The sequence below is a fragment of the Natator depressus genome, chromosome 1 (genome assembly GCF_965152275.1).
Source record: "Natator depressus isolate rNatDep1 chromosome 1, rNatDep2.hap1, whole genome shotgun sequence".
Taxonomy (NCBI): domain Eukaryota; kingdom Metazoa; phylum Chordata; order Testudines; family Cheloniidae; genus Natator; species Natator depressus.
The window spans coordinates 42,819,544-42,839,689 of record NC_134234.1 but is presented as its reverse complement, the minus strand read 5'-3'; the positions used below and the strand labels follow the sequence as shown (position 1 = coordinate 42,839,689).

General features: G+C 44.3%; 2 protein-coding genes and 1 long non-coding RNA gene across 9 annotated transcripts in view; 2 read left to right on the top strand and 1 right to left on the bottom strand.

The window, feature by feature from the left end:
- Nucleotides 1-20,146, top strand: part of SPATA13 (spermatogenesis associated 13) — a 127,089-nt gene that overhangs the window by 85,039 nt on the left and 21,904 nt on the right. For 5 of the 7 annotated variants that reach the window (XM_074958521.1, XM_074958484.1, XM_074958495.1 and 2 more), the window contains 4 exons: nucleotides 13,586-13,722; nucleotides 14,017-14,196; nucleotides 15,796-15,981; nucleotides 17,926-18,105. In XM_074958521.1, the coding sequence (XP_074814622.1) occupies nucleotides 13,586-13,722; nucleotides 14,017-14,196; nucleotides 15,796-15,981; nucleotides 17,926-18,105 (683 nt within the window). Of the gene's footprint in view, nucleotides 1-2,574; nucleotides 3,218-10,055; nucleotides 10,148-13,585; nucleotides 13,723-14,016; nucleotides 14,197-15,795; nucleotides 15,982-17,925; nucleotides 18,106-20,146 lie in introns of those variants that run through there. The other 2 variants (XM_074958532.1, XM_074958540.1) reach the window with 2 other exon arrangements.
- Nucleotides 801-2,404, top strand: LOC141987821 (zinc finger and SCAN domain-containing protein 20-like). The gene is made up of 2 exons (XM_074953608.1): nucleotides 801-1,247; nucleotides 1,891-2,404. Exons 1-2 carry the CDS (start codon nucleotides 801-803, stop codon nucleotides 2,275-2,277), a joined length of 834 nt encoding a protein of 277 aa, XP_074809709.1. The 3' UTR covers nucleotides 2,278-2,404.
- Nucleotides 16,149-17,860, bottom strand: LOC141990836 (uncharacterized). The gene is made up of 3 exons (XR_012640273.1): nucleotides 17,815-17,860; nucleotides 16,479-16,614; nucleotides 16,149-16,351 (listed from the first exon to the last, which is right to left on the bottom strand). It is a non-coding gene; the product is annotated as an uncharacterized LOC141990836 (long non-coding RNA).

Here is a 20,146-nt window from a genome sequence, read left to right as displayed (position 1 = left end):
TAGTCCCATTGATTCCAGTAGGACTTCTCACTGAGTAAGGAACTAATCCATCATGAGCTAGGATGGAGAAATCAGGCCTTTAAATATCACAAAGTGGGGATTTTTTTTTAACGTTATACTTTCTGTTTCATCTTTGGAAAAACAGCATTGGCTAACAAATACAGCTACCTCAGATTAATTTCTTGTTATTTTAGCTTTAGTATACCCAAGGTTTCATAAATATCAATGTTTGAGGATAACAGATTATTAAAGTAAGGATTTCTGTCATTTGGGAAAGGAGTGAAATCAAAGCAATGCTGATCATACCTAGATGTTACGTTAGCAAACTAGTTATAATAACTACGAAAGTCGTACGTGAATAGCTTTCTAAATCAAAGCCCTGATGGCAAGTGGGTGGAATATTAGGAGACAGCAAGAGAAATATATCTATTTTTTCTTAGGCTTGGTCTACTGTACGCGGTTATTTCGGAATTAGCCAAGTTAATTCAAAATAAAACTGATTTCGTCCACACGACCAAACCGGTTTTTTCGATTTAAAGGGCTCTTTAATCCGATTTCTGTACTCCACCTCGGCAAGTGGAGTATCGCTTAAATCGAGATTGCAGTTCCGGGTTACAGGTACTGTGGACGCAATTCAACGTTATTGGCCTCCGGGAGCTATCCCAGAATGCTCCCTTGTGACCACTCTGGACAACACTCTCAACTCCAATGCACTAGCCAGGTAGGCAGTAGCCCCGGGAACTTTTGAATTTCATTTCCTGTTTGGTCACCATCTGCACAGTCCACCATTACAGGTGACCATGCAGAGTCCACCATCACAAGAGACCATGCAGTCCTGGATTAGCAGACGAGCTCCAGCATGGGCCGAACGGGAGGTCCTGGATCTTATTGCATGTTGGGGAGACGAATCTGTTATGGCAGAACTACGTTCCAAAAAAAGAAACGCAAATATGTATGCCAAAGTCTCCAGGGCCATGACGGAAAGAGGCTACTCCAGGGACACAGAGCAGTGTCGTACAAAAATCAAGGAGCTCAGGCAAACGTACCAAAAAGCCAGGGAGGCGAATGGGCGCTCTGGGTCACAGCCCCATACGTGCCGCTTCTACCGGGAGCTGCATGCAGTTATGGGGGGAGATGCCACCACTACCCCACCACTGTCCGTGGACACCTGCAAGGGGGTAGTTGCACGGAGTGAGGAGGATGAGTTTTTGGAGGACAAAGAGGAGGAGGAGGACAGTGCACAGGCGGCAAGTGGGGAATCCGTTTCCGCCCCTAGCCGGAACTATTCTTAACGCTGGAGCCAATAGCCTCCCTCCACTCCCAATACGGGCTCCCGGACCATGACCCTGGAGAAGGCACTTCTGGTGAGTGAGAGCCTGATTGGAGCCACACGATGTGGGGTGGGGGGAAACCCCGCCGCGCTGGGCTGTTCGTGTTTAGTTTAAAGGGCTCATCCCTGCTCAGAGCCTCATCGGAGCCACACGGGGTGTGTGGGTGGGTGGGTGGGGGTGTTGTGTGAAGCGATCATCCCAGAGAGCCTGCAGGCCCTCCTTTTATATGGCAAACCCACCAGGCATTGCTTGCTATGGGAAAGGGGGCCTAGCAGTTTGAAAGCATTGAAATGAATGCGGAAGAAGCAGAACACGTGTGCCCCTAGGGCTTACCATGGCTGCCTGCAAGCTGAATTCTGTTGCCTGGCCGCATGTGATGGCTTACTCACACCAAAGTGGCAGGCGTTTCAGTATAAGAGGCAAAATGCGACCTTGTACAGAAAGAACATGTGCTGTGTACTATGAATTGCCTGTTTCAATGAGAAAGTGTCCCCTTTGTTCTCTAAAATGTATCTTTTAAAATACTACCCTCCCTTTTTCTCCTCCAGCAGGTGCAAATGTTTCAACGTGGCCCCTATCTACTCCGTCCCAGAGGCTGGTCCAGATTAGAAGGTGGAAAAAACGAACTTGGGACGATATGTTCGCCGAGCTCATGCAGTCCTCCCACACTGATAGGGCCCAGTTGAATGCGTGGAGGCAAACAATTGCGGAGTCCCGTAAAGCATTTGATGAACACGTTGATGTCGGTGAAATGTCCCTTGTGATCTACCAGTGCTTGCAGCACCATGGAAAAGTACCCCTTGTGGTTTACACACTGGCCGCCCTGGTGTTCCAGGGCCAAGATAGGGATATGCGTTCCGTCTATTGCCCTGCCGCAGTTAAGGAACCCCAGCGCATTAAAGCCATCCGCAATGGTCTGTACGTTTCCCAAAGTCACTACCCTTGATAGCAGCTGGTCAATGATTGCGTTGGCTACTTGCAGCACAGCAGCCCCCACCGTAGATTTGCCCACTCCAAACTGATTCCCGACTGACCCGTAGCTGTCGGGCGTTGCAAGCTTCCACAGGGCTATTGCCCTCTCTTCTCAACTGTGAGGGCTGCTCTCATTTTGGTGTCTTTGCGCTTCAGGGCAGGGGACAGCAAGTCACAAAGTTCCATGAAAGTGGCCCTACGCACATGAAAGTTTCGCAGCCACTGGGAATCATCCCATACCTGCAACACTATGCGGTCCCACCAGTCTGTGCTTGTTTCCCGGGCCCAGAATCAGTGTTCCACGGCATGAACCTGGCCCAATGCCACCATGATCTCCCAATCGCCACATCCCAATCGTCTGTGTCCATGTCCTCATCACTATCATAATCGCATTGTCGTCGCTTCCTCGCCTGGTTTTGCAGGTACTGCACATACTGCTGGATAATGGGCGAGGTATTTACAATGGTCAAAACTGCAGCAGAGATCTGAGCGGGCTCCATGCTTGCTGCGCTATGGTGCCTTCACGGGTAATCCTGAAAAAAGGGCGCGAAACGTAGGAGAGCAGAGTGCAGCAGAAGAGGTGCTGTTCAGTTCACGATAGCTGAAAAAAGGCGGGAAATGGTTGTCTTCTATAGCTTTCACGGAGGCAGGAGCCCAGGACGGACAACGTGGAGAAGCTCGGTAGCGTGGCAAGAGCGGGAGAGCAGAGCTGGCGGCGGAAGCTGTGCCGCTCAGTTCACGATGGCTGAGCAGAGTTGGCAGGGGAAGCGGTCGATGAGGAAGAGAAAGAGTAGATACTTATGGAAATGACATAGAAAGATGAGAGGAAATGTGGATTCATAGTACCAGGAGAGAAGCAGTGCACCGTACTACACCGCCTTCTGAAAGCAGTATGGCGTCTGCACGCCAAAAAGGTGTGAAACGATTGTCTTCTGTAGCTTTCATGGTGGGAGGAGCAACTGACGGAATGTTTTGCCCCATCATGCACTGGGAGCTTAACCCAGAATTCCAATGGGCGGCGGGGACTGAGGGAACTGTGGGATAGCTACCCACAGTGCACCACTCCGACATTCGATGCTAGCCTCAGTACTGTGGACACACACTGCCAAATTCACGCGCTTTAATGGGGACACACAAGACCGAATGTATAAAATCGCTTCCAAAAATTCAATTGAATAATTTCAAAATAATTTCGTACTGTAGACGTACCCTTAGTTACAGGAAAGTTTTATCTTGTGTTACCTAATGTAAAATTATAGGCATAGTCAGGGGTGAAAGTAATAATAAATTCTTACTGGTACGGGGGCCGGCCTAGGCCAGAAAGGGTGGGGCTGGGGAGGGTCAGCCTCCCTCAGCCAGCCCATCCGCGCTGCCTGGCCCGCACCGCCTGAGGCTCCAGTGGTGATTGAAAAGGACCCGGGGCTCTGGACGCTGCTGCAGTAGCGGTGGCAGCCAGGAGCCCCGGGCCCTTTTAAATTGCCAGCCCCGGGGGCAGCGTGTGGCGGGGGGACTGACGTTAAAGCACTGCTGCAGCGCTTTAACCTGGTTGCCCCTTTTGCCTCCCCCCTTGGTGGCCCTGCTAGTAGGGTCCCTAAGGGGTGGGGGGAGAAGGGGCAGCAACATTAAAGCACTGCTGTGGCAGTGCTTTAATGTGGGCTGTGTACGGGCCAGTACCAACTTCTTACAGGCACATAAGAAGTACCAGCCCATACCAGCTCACTTTCACCCCTGGGCTTAGTGTACACCCACTAAAGCTGTTTTTTGGGTTTCTGATATGCAAGTAGAGTTGATCTTCTTGTTAGGGGTAGCAGGAGAATGTTTGGTGGGAATTTAGATTCAATATTCAGAATTTCCCAACAGACTTGACTCTTTTTCGATTTGGAGTTACAGTTAATGCTAGCTGGACACAAGAGGATTTAAATGACAACTCTTCCTCACCCCCAGCCAATCAGAGTTTCATGGTGGGGTGGGCTACTGTGCAGGAAAAAGATGGAAAGTAAAGGAAAATAAGGTTCTGTCAGGACAATACCACAAATATTGGGAAATGGTCAGGCAGTGGTTACAGAGAGTTTTTTAAGTAGTTCCAGTGAATAACGGAAGGTCACATATTTAATTTGCAAATTTTTTTACATATTCTGATATTTTCCCTTCTCTTAAATTGCTGAGGCCATAGACTGAACATTTGAGTGGAATTTGGTTAGATGAAACCTACACCTCTACCCCGATATAACGTGGTCCTCAGGAGCCAAAAAATCTTACCACGTTATAGGTGAAACCGTGTTATATTGTAGTAGAGGGATTAGAGTGTACAAAGAAATAATGTTTTTTGAAATTTTACTAGGAAAGATATTTTTATTCTTTTAGGATAAAAATGTTTGTAAACTTGCGAACTAAATCATTTTTGTTAGTAGGGGCAGAGGGTCTCGGGCGGGGGCACGGGAGGGAGGCAGGAGCTGAGTGAAGTGGCGGCGGGAGCAAAACTCTCCAGCCCGTCAGAGTGCGCAGCAGCCCCTGGCCAGGGCGCGGGAGGTGCAGAGCCAGGGCTGCAGCACGGACCCGCTCCCTCCAGCTGCAGGCACCTGGGCTGGGGCATGAACTTCTAGCTATGAGCCGCCCCCCGGATCGCTGCAGCCTGGCCGAGCCCCGCCGCGCTGCCCCTGCACGTCTGAATCGACCCCTGTTCCCCTTTCCCCTGTGGCCCCATTATCCAACCCCTCGGCCCCAGCCCAACATCAACGCAGCTTCCTCCTGAGAAGGAACATTTCTCATGATGTTGTTTCATTCGGGCAACCAGTCCTTGCATTTCTTTGTTGCACTGCTTGCATTTTGCATGCATGCCTGTCTTACCCACAGGTAGAGAAACTTCATTAAAATATTCCCAAACTGGGTCTCTTTTACAGCCTAGTGCCATTATAGGTTTTCTTTTCTAGTGAGAGAATGGTATGGTAGATCTCAAATCAATGAAGGCTACACTCAGAAAGACCTCAAGACTTCTGGAATATGCTGCTCAAACAGTTCCACTTTTTTTCTACTGCCTGTCCCTCCCTTATCACATTTATCTCTAGACTTCTTCTCCTTATCCTGATCTATTCCGCACCCAACAATCTTATATTCATTGAACTTTTTGAAATTTTGCACTTTTAGAGAGAGGTAAGGGATTGACTCTGTGTACACAAATTTGCAGAGGGACAATAGGGTTGAGGTCTGTTATTTCTCAGCTCTATATATTTATTTATTTATTTAAAACATTTTTGCTGTTAACAAGCATGTTTTCTCTGGAGAGACAAATCCACAGTTTGAGAACTGCAAAACTAAGCATCTCTGATGGTATCGTCTAGACTGAGCACTGAGTCCCATTGGGTATCGTCTAGACTGAGCACTGAGTCTCCTCTACCTTGGTGGGTCTTGCGCTTATTGGTGGAGTTGCTTGCCTTGGAGCTTCACGGCAGCCCTCAGCTTGGCCGTTTTTCTGAACCTACAGTCCAGGTCGACTCCTCCTGTGTCCGACCAGGAGTTGGGAAGTTTTGGGGGAACCCGGGCCCGCCCTCTACTCCAGGTTCCAGCCCAGGGCCCTGTGGAATGCAGCTGTCTAGAGTGCCTCCTGGAACAGCTGTGCGACAGCTACAACTCCCTGGGCTACTTCCCCATGGCCTCCTCTCAACACCTTCTTTATCCTCACCATAGGACCTTACTCCTGGTGTCTGATAATGCTTGTACTCCTCAGTCCTCCAACAGTATGCGTTCTCACTCTCAGCTCCTAGTGCCTCTTGCTCCCAGCTCCTTACATGCGCACCACAAACTGAAGTGAGCTCCTTTTTAAACCCAGATGCCCTGATTAGCCTGCCTTAATTGATTCTAGCAGCTTCTTGATTGGCTGCAGGTGTTCTAATCAGCCTGTCTATCTTAATTATCTCCAGAAGGTTCCTGATTGTTCTGGAACGTTCCCTGTTACCTTACCCAGGGAAAAGGGACCTACTTAACCTGGGGCTAATATATCTGCCTTTTATTACTCTCCTGTAGCTATCTGGCCCAACCCTGTCACAGTAGATAGAAATATTAACCTGAATAATCTATACAGAAGCCCCTGGAACCCCATAAGATTGGGTCCCTAATCCATGAACTATTGGAACTCATTTACAAAACTTTTCTTAAACGTTACATGAATATATTGTCTCATACTATAGAATTAGAATTTATAATCCCTATTCCATGATGAGATATCTTTGAGCTATAATGTATCTTAATTAAAACTATCTTTTAAAAAAAGCATTTTATCAAAAAAATCTGATTTAAATAAAAAAATCTGATTTTTAAAATTTTTTTTAAAAAATCATTGATTTTTATCCATCCTGGTTGGAAGGAAGCTTCCCTTGAGAATAATTTTGCAGCGCTGTTCTGGTGCACAAAGAGTGATTTTATGGCTTCAGAGACTAGATGTTAGATTGTATAGACCACTTGTCTGCTCCAGTGTGGGGATTTCCTATATGTTCCATAAAAAGTCACAGAGAGTTAATGCTTTTCACCCAGAAATTGTGGTTTCAGATTTGACTAAGGTCATTAGTGAATTGCAGTTGGTGGTCTGAGCTGAGACTCAGTGGATTGCTTGCCTAATTTGTTAAACTAACATAAAATTTTGTCCAGTTCATCAGGGTCCAGTCAAAAGCCTGGAATAGCAGGAATGATTGCAAGTCAGGATTTCGATTCATTGGCAAGCTTGTGTTAGGTAGCTTCATCATGGCAGCCACCTGTACTATATGTGATCCCAGGTAGAGTTGTCAGACTCCTACCAGCGTGTGCATTGTTAGGTCAGATTGTCACTCTGGTATTATCGACTTTCTGCACTTGTAGTGTTTTTTAATGGGCACTGACAAGAATTTTCCTCACAGCGACATGAGAAATTTTAGTGAGTACTTTCTACTTCTTCACCTTAGAATGTAAAGTGACACCAGCAAAAGAACTGGAGGCAACAGCAGATGGGGCATCAACATAAGTAGACCATCCATGCCTGCCTACAGTAGGATATTGAAAAACTGGCCCTAAAGAAGTCATTGGATTAAAAAAAAGAATGGGCTAGAAGGATATGTCCCATATTTTAAGTGAAGCAAGATAACAGGAGGACTCTCAAATTGTCCTCTTGCATGGTGTGAGTGGAAAGGACTCTCTCTATCAGTTCCTTCTCTAGTCTATTCAACGTCACTCTTATGGCTGCGGCACCTTCAGTGCCCACAGCCACAATATGGCCACCAGTCGTGAGACTTTGAAGCAGACCTGAGGACATGAGAAAACCAACCCTGGAAAAACCTTATTCTAAGGCCCAAAGCCTGAGATTAGGTTTTCATTTTTATATTGAAGCAACAACTTCCTGAGCAGTATTGATGTTTCTTCTTTCTTCCTAGGAAAGAAGGAACTGTGTAAACTGTACAGTTGTTACAACTTGAAAAGAGGTGGAATGTGGCTGGACCTATGTTCAACATGTTCATATACATGGCCTAGAACCCTGCAAGCCCTGCTGAGGTGCTGGTGCAGAGTTGTGTTCTTATTGTGAGGAATGGCTCATTTGGGCCTCTCTTTCTGTGTCTGCATTTATTTATGGATGCAGTTGATGTCATTTAGATTTCTACATATCTGATTGTGTCCTCAGTTATTTGTGCTTCCTCATTCCCTTCCTTCTCTCTTCCCCCAATCCTCTTGTGCAACAAGCAACTGGCCCACAATAACTCACGTGATATTTTGTCTTGCTTAGCGTGGGGCTGGGATCACAAGGACACACAGAACTTCTTGGGGCAAATGCTGGTCCCATTGAAATCAATGAGAGTTCGCTATTGACTTCACACAGGCCAAGGCCAGGTGATATTGGACAGCTATCATAATTAACAAACAGATATTTGTTGGTCCCTTGAATCGCCACTGAAAGGAGTTTTCAATGTAGTGAGATCTAACCATCTTAACTTAATTTTCTTGTTCATATTTTATGCTATTCCTTTTTCACCTGCCTAGTCACATTCTCAGAGGTGTGACAGAATAATTCAAAGGGGTGGATCTGTTTTATGTTATAGTTTTAGGTTTTTGTCTGGACAGCACTTGTTCAGTGTGAATTCTTCAGTCGTTGATGCAGATCCCAGGGTTGGGGGCCTTTTATGACTTAAGCAAAGGAATTTTCTATGGATGACTCATTTTTTAGTTTTTACTGATTTGTATTGCAAGACACCTTGCAACTGTGCTGTATATGTGCTTTTCATAATATACTGTAGCTTATTGTAACTGTGATTATTCAGCAAGTCTATTTTCAGTAGGGAATTATGGTGCAGTTCAATGATTCAGAAGGGAGAGCTGCATTTTTCATGTCCACTGGTCACCTCCAAAATGCAGCAGGTCCTTGATTTTAGTAAACAAACGTCATTAATATTGTGTTATAAGTTTGGCATTTCATTCTCTCCCTGAGATGATACAATAGGAAACCATGTGATTTCTGTGGGTGTTGTGATATGCTGTATGCAAAGTCCCTTGGTGGTTTTCTGAGCATATTACTAGAGAAACTAGCCCCTAGTACTGCTTGAGCAGGGGGTTGGACTAGATGACCTCCTGAGGTCCCTTCCAACCCTGATATTCTATGATAATTCTATGACTGGCATAGCTAAACAATTTTGTTTCCGTATAGAGAATCAGTAATTCTGAGTCCTGTCCACAGACATATAGCACCATGACTTCTTTTAAAATTATTTCAGGATTTTCTTTTTATACCAGTTTTCAAAAAATTAGTACAAATGCAGGTTGTTGAAGAGACATGATTTGACTGTAGGGGCAAATCCTGCCCTTGCCTCTAGAACCAATGCAATTCCCCTATGCAAAGGGGTGCATGATGCTGGGGTGATAGATGCTAATCTCCATAGGATCCCCTGTGCTCTGACATGAGAGGGTTAGTGGGGTCACTGCTGAAGTGGGCTATGGAATGACTGAAGGCAGGGCTAAGTGGCTATTCGTGTCCTTCCCTCTCTACCGCCTGTGGTAGAGCTCCCACTCAGGCCGCAGCCTCAGTGTAAAACGCCTCCCCTGCCCCATCACCCGTCAGAGCAATTGGCTGCTGTTTAGAATTTGGGTTATAATGTAGTGATAGTTGCTTGTAACCAAACAAATATACCACAGTTTAGTTGTGAAGTAACAGCAGCATTTAAGAACTGTGTGAAAAATACCTTTTGGGTGTATAGTTATACCTACATTTTGGAATAATATCATAAATACACAATGTTATGCAAAGCAGTATTGGAAGACATATTTTTGCATATGGCTAGAAGAAATTGCAACCCGCAATAGCCTTTTCCTGTGACATGGAGTAAAAGAGACGTATCTTTGAATTTAGATTGAAACTCTAATTCACATTTAGCTGCTTTAATGAAAAGTAGCAAATACGCTCTCTGGCACTGGCAAGACTGAAAAACATTCTTTGTTGCAGTGTCATTAGCTACAGTGCAGTAGACTGTAAGTACATTATCAATGAACACTGTATATGCAGGTTTTGTTTCTTTTCTGTAATTTCCTCCCTAAGGGTACCCCATGATGTCACTGATCCACTAAACCCACAGCTATACGGAACAGTGAGTGAGCTGTCAGTTTCTGAGTAGGCTCTGGCCTGATATGCACATACAGAAGCTCAAAGCAATGAATAAGCTGTTTCTGAATTTTCAGTAGCTCAAAGGCTCTAAGCCTTTCTGGTTCTCTGTGAATCTTTTAGGACTAAACTTCACCTATTAAAGGCCAAGCCCCTACTCTGTCTGTTGTTTTTGACAACAGCATGGTAGCCAGGGGGGGAATGGCACGATTTTGGAGTCTGGAGAGCCTTCAGATGGGTATGTGTGAGTAGAAGGTGCACTCTTTTTATTCTCTGTATTGTTTCTGATTTAAAATTATCAAGTGTTAGTGTCACTGGGCTTGATTCTGATCACACTCTTATTGTTGTAAATAATGAAAACTCCACTGCAATCAACAGAGTTACACCAATGGAAAGCTGGATAGAGATCAGAATCAGGCCCACATTGTCTTAAGTTTTTGCAATCCATTAGAGCTACAGGGATACCGATCCCTATCTGTAAAATATTTACTCCTGCCGGTAAACATTAGAGGAATGGATACAGAGAGTAAGTGATTGGTTTTGTTGTTGTTTGTTTTTTGTGTTTTGTTTTTAATCTAGCTACCAAGGCAATGGAAGCTTCTTGACTGGTAAGGAATAACGAGCAGTTACCAGCCCAAAAATTACTCTCCTTTTTCATCTTTAGTTAAATGTTTTAGAGTATTTATGTCTACTATCTTTGCTGCAACAAACCAGTTGTCAATACTGACATTACAATGCGGCTGTAAAAATGAGATCCAGGATGAAGTTTACCACTTCAGATTTGAGGCTAGAAGCTGATTTTTATATATTATTTATTTACAGATTTTCAGGAAAGCAATGTCAGTGAGTTTTAAATGATACAACTTTTAAAATATATATTTCTGTTCGTTTTCAGATTTGTAACCCTATGGCTAGGAGATCTCAACTTTTTAATAGGAATTTAATAGTCTCCTGGATTAGGTCTATGAGACATTAATATGAATGTGTATTTTAAAATGTTCTGGGGTGGGTAGAATAACTTATTGTTTTACATCAAGACTGAGGGCAAAATTGTGTCCTTCTAAAGAAAGAAAGCCACAAGGTAAATGTTTTAACTGACCTTTGCATCCTATGGCCTTGATTACCCTTGAAAAATTAGTATCCATATAACAGGAAATGCTTGCAAGGATGCAAGTGTAAGCACTAATATAGACAGGGCTATCTATACTGTCATGAAAACCTATGGGTTACACATATTATGCCCACTGCCCACGGCCCATCTGCGTGGGATCCAGAAAGCAAGGCAAGCCTCTCTGGTAGAGGTGGTTGGGAATTTTTTGGCTGACTGGCTTTTTGTCAAAAAATGCTGATTTGTCAAAACATTGCTTTTTGTGGAAATGTATAATTTTTGACCAAAGTTTTGCTGGGGAGGTTTTTCAGCTCCAAGATGGAATTTCTGGTCAAAACAAGAGTTAGAGAGGGAGACATCCAACCTAGAATAGCCAATACCTTCCTGGTTAGATCACTCACCTGGGATGTGGGAGGCGCAGATTTAAATCGCTTTTCCAAATCTAGCAGAGCAGGGACTAGAACCTGACTCTCCCAGGTCCCACATGAGTGCCCTAATCTCCCCATCACTTCTGCCTTTTTTCACCAAAAAATAAAATAAAATTCAAAATCGCTTGATTTCATCCCACTGCAGAATGGGGATATTTTTTTTGAATCTTGAAAATTTTAATGGGATAGGAAAACCATTTCCCACCTAGTTCTACTCTCTGCTTCTTTCTCCTTCCTAGCCTACTCCATGCAGGATTACACTGCAGGCCATCTGCAAGGGCAGCGCGTGAATCCCCACTTCGGGGAGGCTACCCTGGCCCTTCCCCTTCTGCCCAAGGCCTTGCCCCTTCCATCCCTGGAGCCCTGAGCCCTCCCCTCCCCTCACCACAGCCAGAGAAGCCCCGCCCCACCCGTCCCTGTGGCCGCTGGGCAGCCCAAGCACCAGCCTGACCCCCGGGACACCTGCCGGCCCAACTACTGGCCCAACCCCCAGGCCAGTCCGAGCACTGGCTAGTGTTGCCAGGTGTCCAGTTTTCGACCGGCACACCGGGTCAAAAAGGGACCCTTGTGGCTCCGGTCTGCACCACTGACCGGACCGTTAAAAGTGTGGTTGGCAGCGCTGCCAGTGCTGCAGGACTGGCAGGCTCCCTACCCGGCTCCGCGTGGCTCCCAGAAGCAGTCAGCATGTCCCTCCAGCTCCTAGGTGAAGGGGCAGCCACGGGGCTCTGTGCGCTGCTCCCGCCCCGAGTGCCGGCTCTGCAGCTCCCATTGGCTGGGAACTGCAGCCAATGGGAGTTGCAGGGAGCAGCACCTGCAGGAGTGGGCAGCGCGCAGAACCCCATGGCAGCTCCTTCACCTAGGAGCCAGAGAGACATCCTGGCTGCTTCTGGAATCCGGCTGAGGTAAGCGCTACCCGGAGCGCATGCCCCAATCCCTTCCTACACCCCAACACCCTGCCCCAGCCCTGAGCCCTCTCCTACACCCCAAACCTCTCATCCCTGGCCCCACCCTAGAGTCCACACCCCCAGCCAGAGCCCTCACATCCCCTCCGCACTCCACTCCCCAGCCCGGAGCCCCCTCCCACACTCTGAATCCCTTGGCCTCAGCCCCACCCCAGAGTCCACACCCCCAGCCAGAGTCCTCACCCCTCCCGTACCCCAACCCCCTGCCCCAGCCTGGTGAAAATGAGCGAATGAGCAAGGGTGGGGGAGAGTGAGCAATGGAGGGAGGGAAGAAGGAGTGAGCAGGGGCGGGGCCTCAGAGAAGGGGTGATGCAGGGGCATGGCTTCAGGGCAGGGTAGGGGTCAGGGCAAGGGTGTTCGATTTTCTGCAGTTAGGAAGTTGGTAACACTAGCACTGGACTGACCCCTGGACTGATGGTTGGCCGGGCTTCCTCAGGCCACCGAGTCCCAAGCTCCAGGCTGCCAGCCCAAGCTGAACCCCTTCTAGCTTCAGGGGAATGGGGGAGCAAGGGTGGGGCTTCAGGGTGGAGTAAGGGTGGGGCCTCAGCTTGGGTTGGGGAGACTAACCTGACCTACAATGCCCACTGCCCACCTGCCTAAGAGTCATATAAAGACTAGGGCCCAGATTTTTAAATGTATTTAGGCATTGCTGTGCTTAGAATTGCAATGCCTAAGTATCATTTTCAAAAGAGACTTAGGCACTTATGAGCATAAATTGTTTTTGACAGTCAATGGGATTGAGGCTCCTAAGTGCCAAACCCCTTTTGAAAATTAACTTAGGCTCCTAAATCTGTTAGGCATTGGACTCCTGAGCTCAACAACACCTACATACCTTTTAAAATCTGGACCTAACTTCTTTCCCCTGAATCAGGGACCCCTGCAGGAAAATACCTACCTGTGACACAGGCCCAAAAAGTTTAATGGTTTACATCCAGGTTTACTTTTGTGTAGCTGTTTGCTTCAGTGGAGTTATTCCTGATTTGTATGGTTGTGTAAATGAGAGAAAATCACTCCCTAAGTAAACGCGTTGTTATATTTTCGAGAGCAAAGGCACTTTCTAGCCTATTGGCAGTTTTATGTTCACATCTTTTATTAAATTGTTTTTGTATGTTTGCTTTTCTGAGAAGACTTTGATTAAACCAAATTACTCTGTTTCAAGCCTGTCACTTTTGTTTTAGTTGTTACAGATGGTGGAACTGAATCTTCTGCCTTAGTTGATGACAATGGTAGTGAGGAGGATTACAGTTATGAGGAGCTTTGCCAACCCAGCCCTAGATACCTGCAGCCTGGAGGGGAACAGCTAGCAATTAATGAGGTAAGTGGAGGATACATTCTAGTATGTCTAACCTTTTGGTGATGATGTTGGATGTGTTTTATATAACTGTACTCAAGCTTGGGAGTCTGAGATCCAGACCTTTTTGCTGCATTATTCAATTTCTCAGACAGATAATTATACAAGGACAGATTTCTCAAAATACTCGGCTTATCCTGAAACAGATTTATTTATCTCCTTTTTGTTTAATTATGCTTGTTTAGTTTTCTAGCAGTCTACGGATTGGTCTTTGCTGAGCTTTTGTCCTTCACCAACTCTTTCCCCCCCACATTTCAGCTGATAAGTGATGGCAGCATGGTCTATGCAGAGGCACTGTGGGACCACGTGACTATGGATGATCAAGAGCTAGGCTTTAAAGCTGGGGATGTCATCCGAGTCCTTGAAGCTTCCAACAAAGACTGGTGGTGGGGAAGAAATGAAGACAAGGAAGCCTGGTTTCCAGCTAGCTTTGTCAGGGTTAGTAACCTATGTCTGTTTCTTTTCTACAACGAGGGCCTGATTCACCACTGCATTATTGCAGCTTTACATCAGGTTCTGGGTAACATGTCAGTATAACAATGGCTTGTTTTATTTTGTTAAAAGTTGCTATTCTTGCTTCAGCATAATTTACTTGGCCACATTTTACCGTCACTTACTCCTGGGTAACCCTGTAAAAATCCAAATAGAAATGAAGACAGAGAACCAGCTCATCATTATTATTTGGACTATGTCCCATGGATGTAAAGGAACCAGCACTAATACCACTCAAGAGTGGTCAATATGTACAGAAAGAGCACAACAGTTTTGGGGATGGAGATGGGAACATCTGTTCTACTCAGCATTCTCTTCTGATATTTCAGGGATTTTGGTGGTAAAATAATGCCAGACCTGTCAGCTTCATCAATTGTGGCAGTTCTGTTCATAATGTGAATACCTTATTCGCAGTTCAGCCAAGAGTCTCATGACAGTACAGCTGCTGAGGGATAGCTATTGCTGTATTGTATCATTAATTATATTACAGTAGCTTCTAGATGCCACAACTGAAATTGGGGCCCCACAGTGCTAGGCACTGTACAAGCAAATTGTAAGAGACAGACCCACCATAAAGAGTTTACCATCTAAGCAGGCATGTTGAAGAAAGAGTGGGTGAAAGGCAGCATTGTTGTTCCCGTTTTACAGATAAGAAACTGAGGCAGAGAGATTAAAGGTAAAATTTTCAAAAATGCCTGAGTCACTTAGGCCCAGATTTTTAAAGGTATTTAGGCATTGCAATGTTGAATAAAGCAACGCCTAAATACCTTTAAAAACGTGAACTTCAGGCACTCTAGAAAATATTATTCTTAAGTGATTTGTCCAAGAGCACATACAGAGTTAATAGCAGAGCTGGGGCTATTAAACCCAGATCTCCCTCATCACAGTCCAGTGATTTAACCACATGGTCATTTTTCCTGTAAATTTTACCATTTCTGTGAATTAGGTGAATAATGAAGTTGATGGGACTCTAGTACAAAAATGTTCAATCTGACTTCAGAAAAATGTATTTTTAACTTTAAATATCAGTATGAGTGCCCCATTCTTTGGGAAAGGAGGACAGTTGGGGAAGGGAGAAATGACTGTAACTGATTACTTCAGATCAGTGTCATCCTAATTTAACATGGAAAATAATGCCACAATTTTTTTATTTGAGTATTGGCAGTGAGTGCTCACTGCTCATGGTCTCTCTAATAAATCTGCACTTCTGTTCACAAAAAATACAGGCAACACTTATATGATGGCCTTCAGATACTATGGTGATGAAGGTCCATATGGGTACCAAAAAGAAAGAGTTGGCCCATTCCTGAAACCTTTACATTAGTAGCCAGTGGAAATACTTGCATAAGAGTTACATGATAGACCTTATTATGGAATCCTATTTCTATAACCTAGGACTGAGGACCAGTTATATAATAATAATAATTAATAATCGGTTATGAGCTGCCTCTATTGTAATTAAATAACGTTTGTAATAGTTTTTAACATTTGTTTTTGTAACACCTTGCTGCACTACTCTAGCTGTCTTTTCTGTTATGAATGCAGCTACGAGTTAATCAGGAAGAACTACCAGAAAATTCTGGTAGCATCCAAGATGAAGAGCAACATGCAGATGCTAGTAAACATCGCCAAAAAATTGCTGAAAACAAGGATCAGATGAGAACCAATGTTATACAGGAAATAATGAACACGGAGAGAGTCTATATCAAACATCTCAAGGACATCTGTGAGGTAGTGTCAAGCCATAGACTTAAAGCATTCCACAGACCTAATTTGAACAAACGTCCCTTGTGAGTGAAAACTTGAGCATTTTCTGTTGTCAGAAGATTCATCATTGCAATTCTAAGGCTGTCAATGAGAATGCTCTCTTGCGCAGTTCTAACTCCCTTCTTTATTGAACACCATAATACATCTTTTTGAAAGAACACTTCATTTTGTACCTGTTAACAATGCTTTGCTTTCCTGACTGCAGTTTCCACGTTGGGGAGAGTGTCCAGCTTAGTTAGTATTTGCTACCACTTTGCCTCAGTAGATAATTATAAATCCATGTAATATGGTAGTATCTAGTTACAGTTTAGTGACTGATCATTTTGACGGTGGTCTGCAGAGGAAAAAATGAAAAATTGGATTTGTGCTTTTTTTTTTCTGGTCATTTATTATGTAATTCTAATTTTTTAAAATATTCTGCTTGTTTAAACTGCAGAAAGGTCAGTAGTATCAAGACTTACCTTCTCTGTTTTTTTTTTTTGCTGGAGTTTCCTTGGAGGACCAGAGACCTGTAGTAGGAACGTTCTCACACCTTAATTGAAGTTTGAGCCTTTAACTATGAACGTTTTTCTCCCACATTTGGGCTGGGTGTTTGAGCTAGAGTGGTAAAAAAGAACCAATGAAGGATGGTAAACAGCCTGACCAAAAAAATCACTTCTCCTTTCAGTTCGTTAGATTTCACTTCCTTTCTGCTTGTGATGTCATAGTCCTATTAGTTCTCCACTCATATATAGAATCTTCCAGGAAAAACAAAAATTATAAGAGCTGCCCTTCTAGTGTGGAAAACAAACAGATTATTTTTTTATCAGGCCTTCTTCATACATTCTAAAGAAACAAAACAAAGGCACAAACCCATTTTTTTCAGATCATCTTTAAAAAATGTTGCTAAATGTCAGTTCCTTGAGCAAGATCATCATTAAGATACACTTTTTATCTATGCCAGAGTAAGTGTAATTAAATCGTATACTACAGGACATAAGCTATAAAAGATCAGGGAGGAATTTTTACCAACACGTGTATCTCTGACACATTTGGCTTGGTTCATGGTGGGTGAATTTCATCTTCCATTGAAGCATCAGGTATTGGCAATTGCTAGAAGAATACCAGACTGGCTAAACCAATGTAAATGTAAACAATGTGCAAATGTAAACAAACTGTCTGGTGGCCCGCCAGCAAATTACCCTGACAGGCTGTGTGTGGCCTGCGGGCTGCAGGTTGCCCACCACTGCTCTAAGTGGTCTCTATGCCACTAGATAGAACAGAACTCCACACCCCGGAGGTGTGTGGGTTACACTAGCCCTAGCAAAGATTATCTTTAGGCTGTGTTTCTACAGAATTTGGTTTCGTCTGTACAGGCAAGATCAAACTCTGTCATAGCACAGTTGGGGCAGTAACTACTAAGCACTGAGGCAAAACTGGTAGTGCAGGCTCTCCTCCTCCTGGATTGGTAGTTATAACAACAAGATCATAGAATATTAGGGTTGGAAGGGACCTCAGGAGGTCATCCAGTCCAACCCCCTGCTCAAAGCAGGGCCAATCCCCAATTTTTGGCCCAGATCCCTAAATGGCCCCTTCAAGGATTGAACTCACAACCCTGGGTTTAGCAGGCCAATACTCAAACCACTGAGCTATCCCTCCCCCCACATAATTAGATATTACACAAGTGCTGACATCTGGCTTCCTGACTAATCCACTCTAGTGTGAAACAGAATTAGGATTGGGAGAATCAGTAACCTAACTGTTCAGACAGTTTTGTAGTGAATATGGCATTGAAATCAGACACCACAAAAATCTAACCTTGGAAAGCAGAATATCAAATTGAGTTGCCTTGTTCAGTACAAACTCCATTTTCAAGCTCTTGATCTCTTTCAGATTTGATACAAAGAGGTTTTCTTGTTTTATGTCCAGGGATATATTCGGCAGTGTCGTAAACATACAGGAATGTTCACCATGGCTCAGTTAAACACCATTTTTGGAAACATTGAAGATATTTACAAATTCCAAAGAAAGTTTCTGAAAGAGCTTGAGAAACAGTACAACAAAGAGGAACCTCATTTAAGTGAAATTGGATCCTGCTTTCTTCAACATGTATGTAATTTAACTCCATTTTGCTTATGAAATAAACAAAATATGATCAGTAAATGTTAAACTACCGTGAGGAAGACACTTTAGATAGTGCTGATTATATGAAAACATTTAAAATCCCTCCCCTTTTTCCACCTCCATCCTTTGAGTAGGCCTATTTTCCTTGTAAGTGAACAGTCTTTCCATTTTCATAGCTATGGTGATCCCAAGGTCCCAGATGAACAGAACTGTTTCCAACAGTCACAGGCAATGTTCCCTCTAATTTTTTCCATCCATGTGCGGAATAAACCTGGATATAATATATAATATATATTTTTAAAAAGTTACCATAGGCATAGGCATTATATCATAGGCATAATTACTCCAGCCAGGACAGGTGAGGCATTTTAGAACTCACTACTCAAAGAATTAAATTTAAGTGTAAGAGAAATAAAAATTATGAAATGCATAGACCAGTCAAAACACTAAAATAACACTTTGAAAGCATAAAATTACAGAGAATATATGTGCATTGCAGGAAGTACCAAGAAGTAACAACAACTATAATACAAGTATGTGTTGGGAGGTGAGTGAGAAAGAGACAGAGACTCTGGGTGTGGGTGTGAGAGAGAAAGAGAGACAGAGACTCCGTGTGTGTGTGTGTTGGCTGCTGGGGAAAGTTGTGCACTGTCTCTTTAAGCAGTGAAAGCTTTCCTGCTCTGTGCTGAGCCCTGTTGTTTCCCCTCCCCCACTCTGCGGCGATGGGGTACATGGGCAGGGGGAGGAGGGGAGAGTGTGTGTGTGTGTGAGAGTGGTGAGTGAGTGAGAGAGAGTCTGTGTGAGCTGGCTTTTGGGGAAATGTCAGAAACAGTGCACTGTCTCATTGGCCTGGTCTATACTAGGGGAGGGATCGATCTAAGATACGCTACTTCAGCTACGAGAATCGTCGAATCCGCTTCTGCCTCTCACCCTGGTGGAGTTCCGGAGTCGACAGCAGAGCGATCGGGGATCGATTTATCAGGTCTACATTAGATGCGATAAATCGATCCCCGATAGATCGATCACTACCGATCCGGTGGGTAGTATAGACGTGGCCTTTAAGAAAGGCAGTCAGCCGACAGCCACTCACCATTCAGACTGCAGCAGCTCCTAGTCCTCCTGAGCCAGACTGTCCCCTCTGTCCTGCTCTGCAGAGATGGGGTACAGGGGCAGGGGGAGGGGGACATCCTGACATCAGCACCCTCCTCCCTCCCCCACCTTCTGCTCTGCACAGCCAGCAGGAGGGTCCCAGGAGCAGCTGCAGGATGGAGCAACATGGTGGGAGGAGCACCTGAACACATGCTGCCTCCTGTGTGCAGAATGGCATTTAAACCTCTCCTGCCTGGCAGCCTACACGCGCAGCTTACAGGGAACACAGATCACAGGTTAACATTTAACTGCAGGCATCTGAGTTGATTTTATTCTTTGGAAACTACATCCAGTATCTTCCCAGAGAAAATATTAACCAGGGTGTTTGACAAAGGTGGGAAAAGAGTCGCATATCACTGCTAATCGCCTACATAACCTCCAAGTAGACTTAAGAAAAAAAGTTTGGCAAATAGAAATATCACCAAAAAATGCATTTTGGGGGTTCAATAACTATTAATGTATTTGGGTAGAACTCGCTGAATAGTTTAGGCTTAAAAATACTCTTTTTTTTTTTCAAAGTCATTTTGCTTGAGTACAGCATTTTGTTTTCAAATTTGGCCAGTTTAAAAAAAAAAGTGCGGGGGGGGGGGCATAAAAGCCAAAAATGATCAAATAGAAAAAAAATTTAAAAATTGTTTAGAGTCAATTCAAACATTTCACTCAACTCAAAATGACATTTTTTCAAGTTTTTCAATTTGAAAAAATCTCTTAAAAAATTGATTTCGTTCAAATTGAACTAGATTATCATTATTACTACTGTTAACCAAAAAAATCTATTATTCGCTCAGCTCTACCAACAACCATAGGAGGCTTCCAATTTCCAAGGCTCCTCAAAAAAAAACCCATATGACTGAGATTCACAAATCTGGTTAGCATA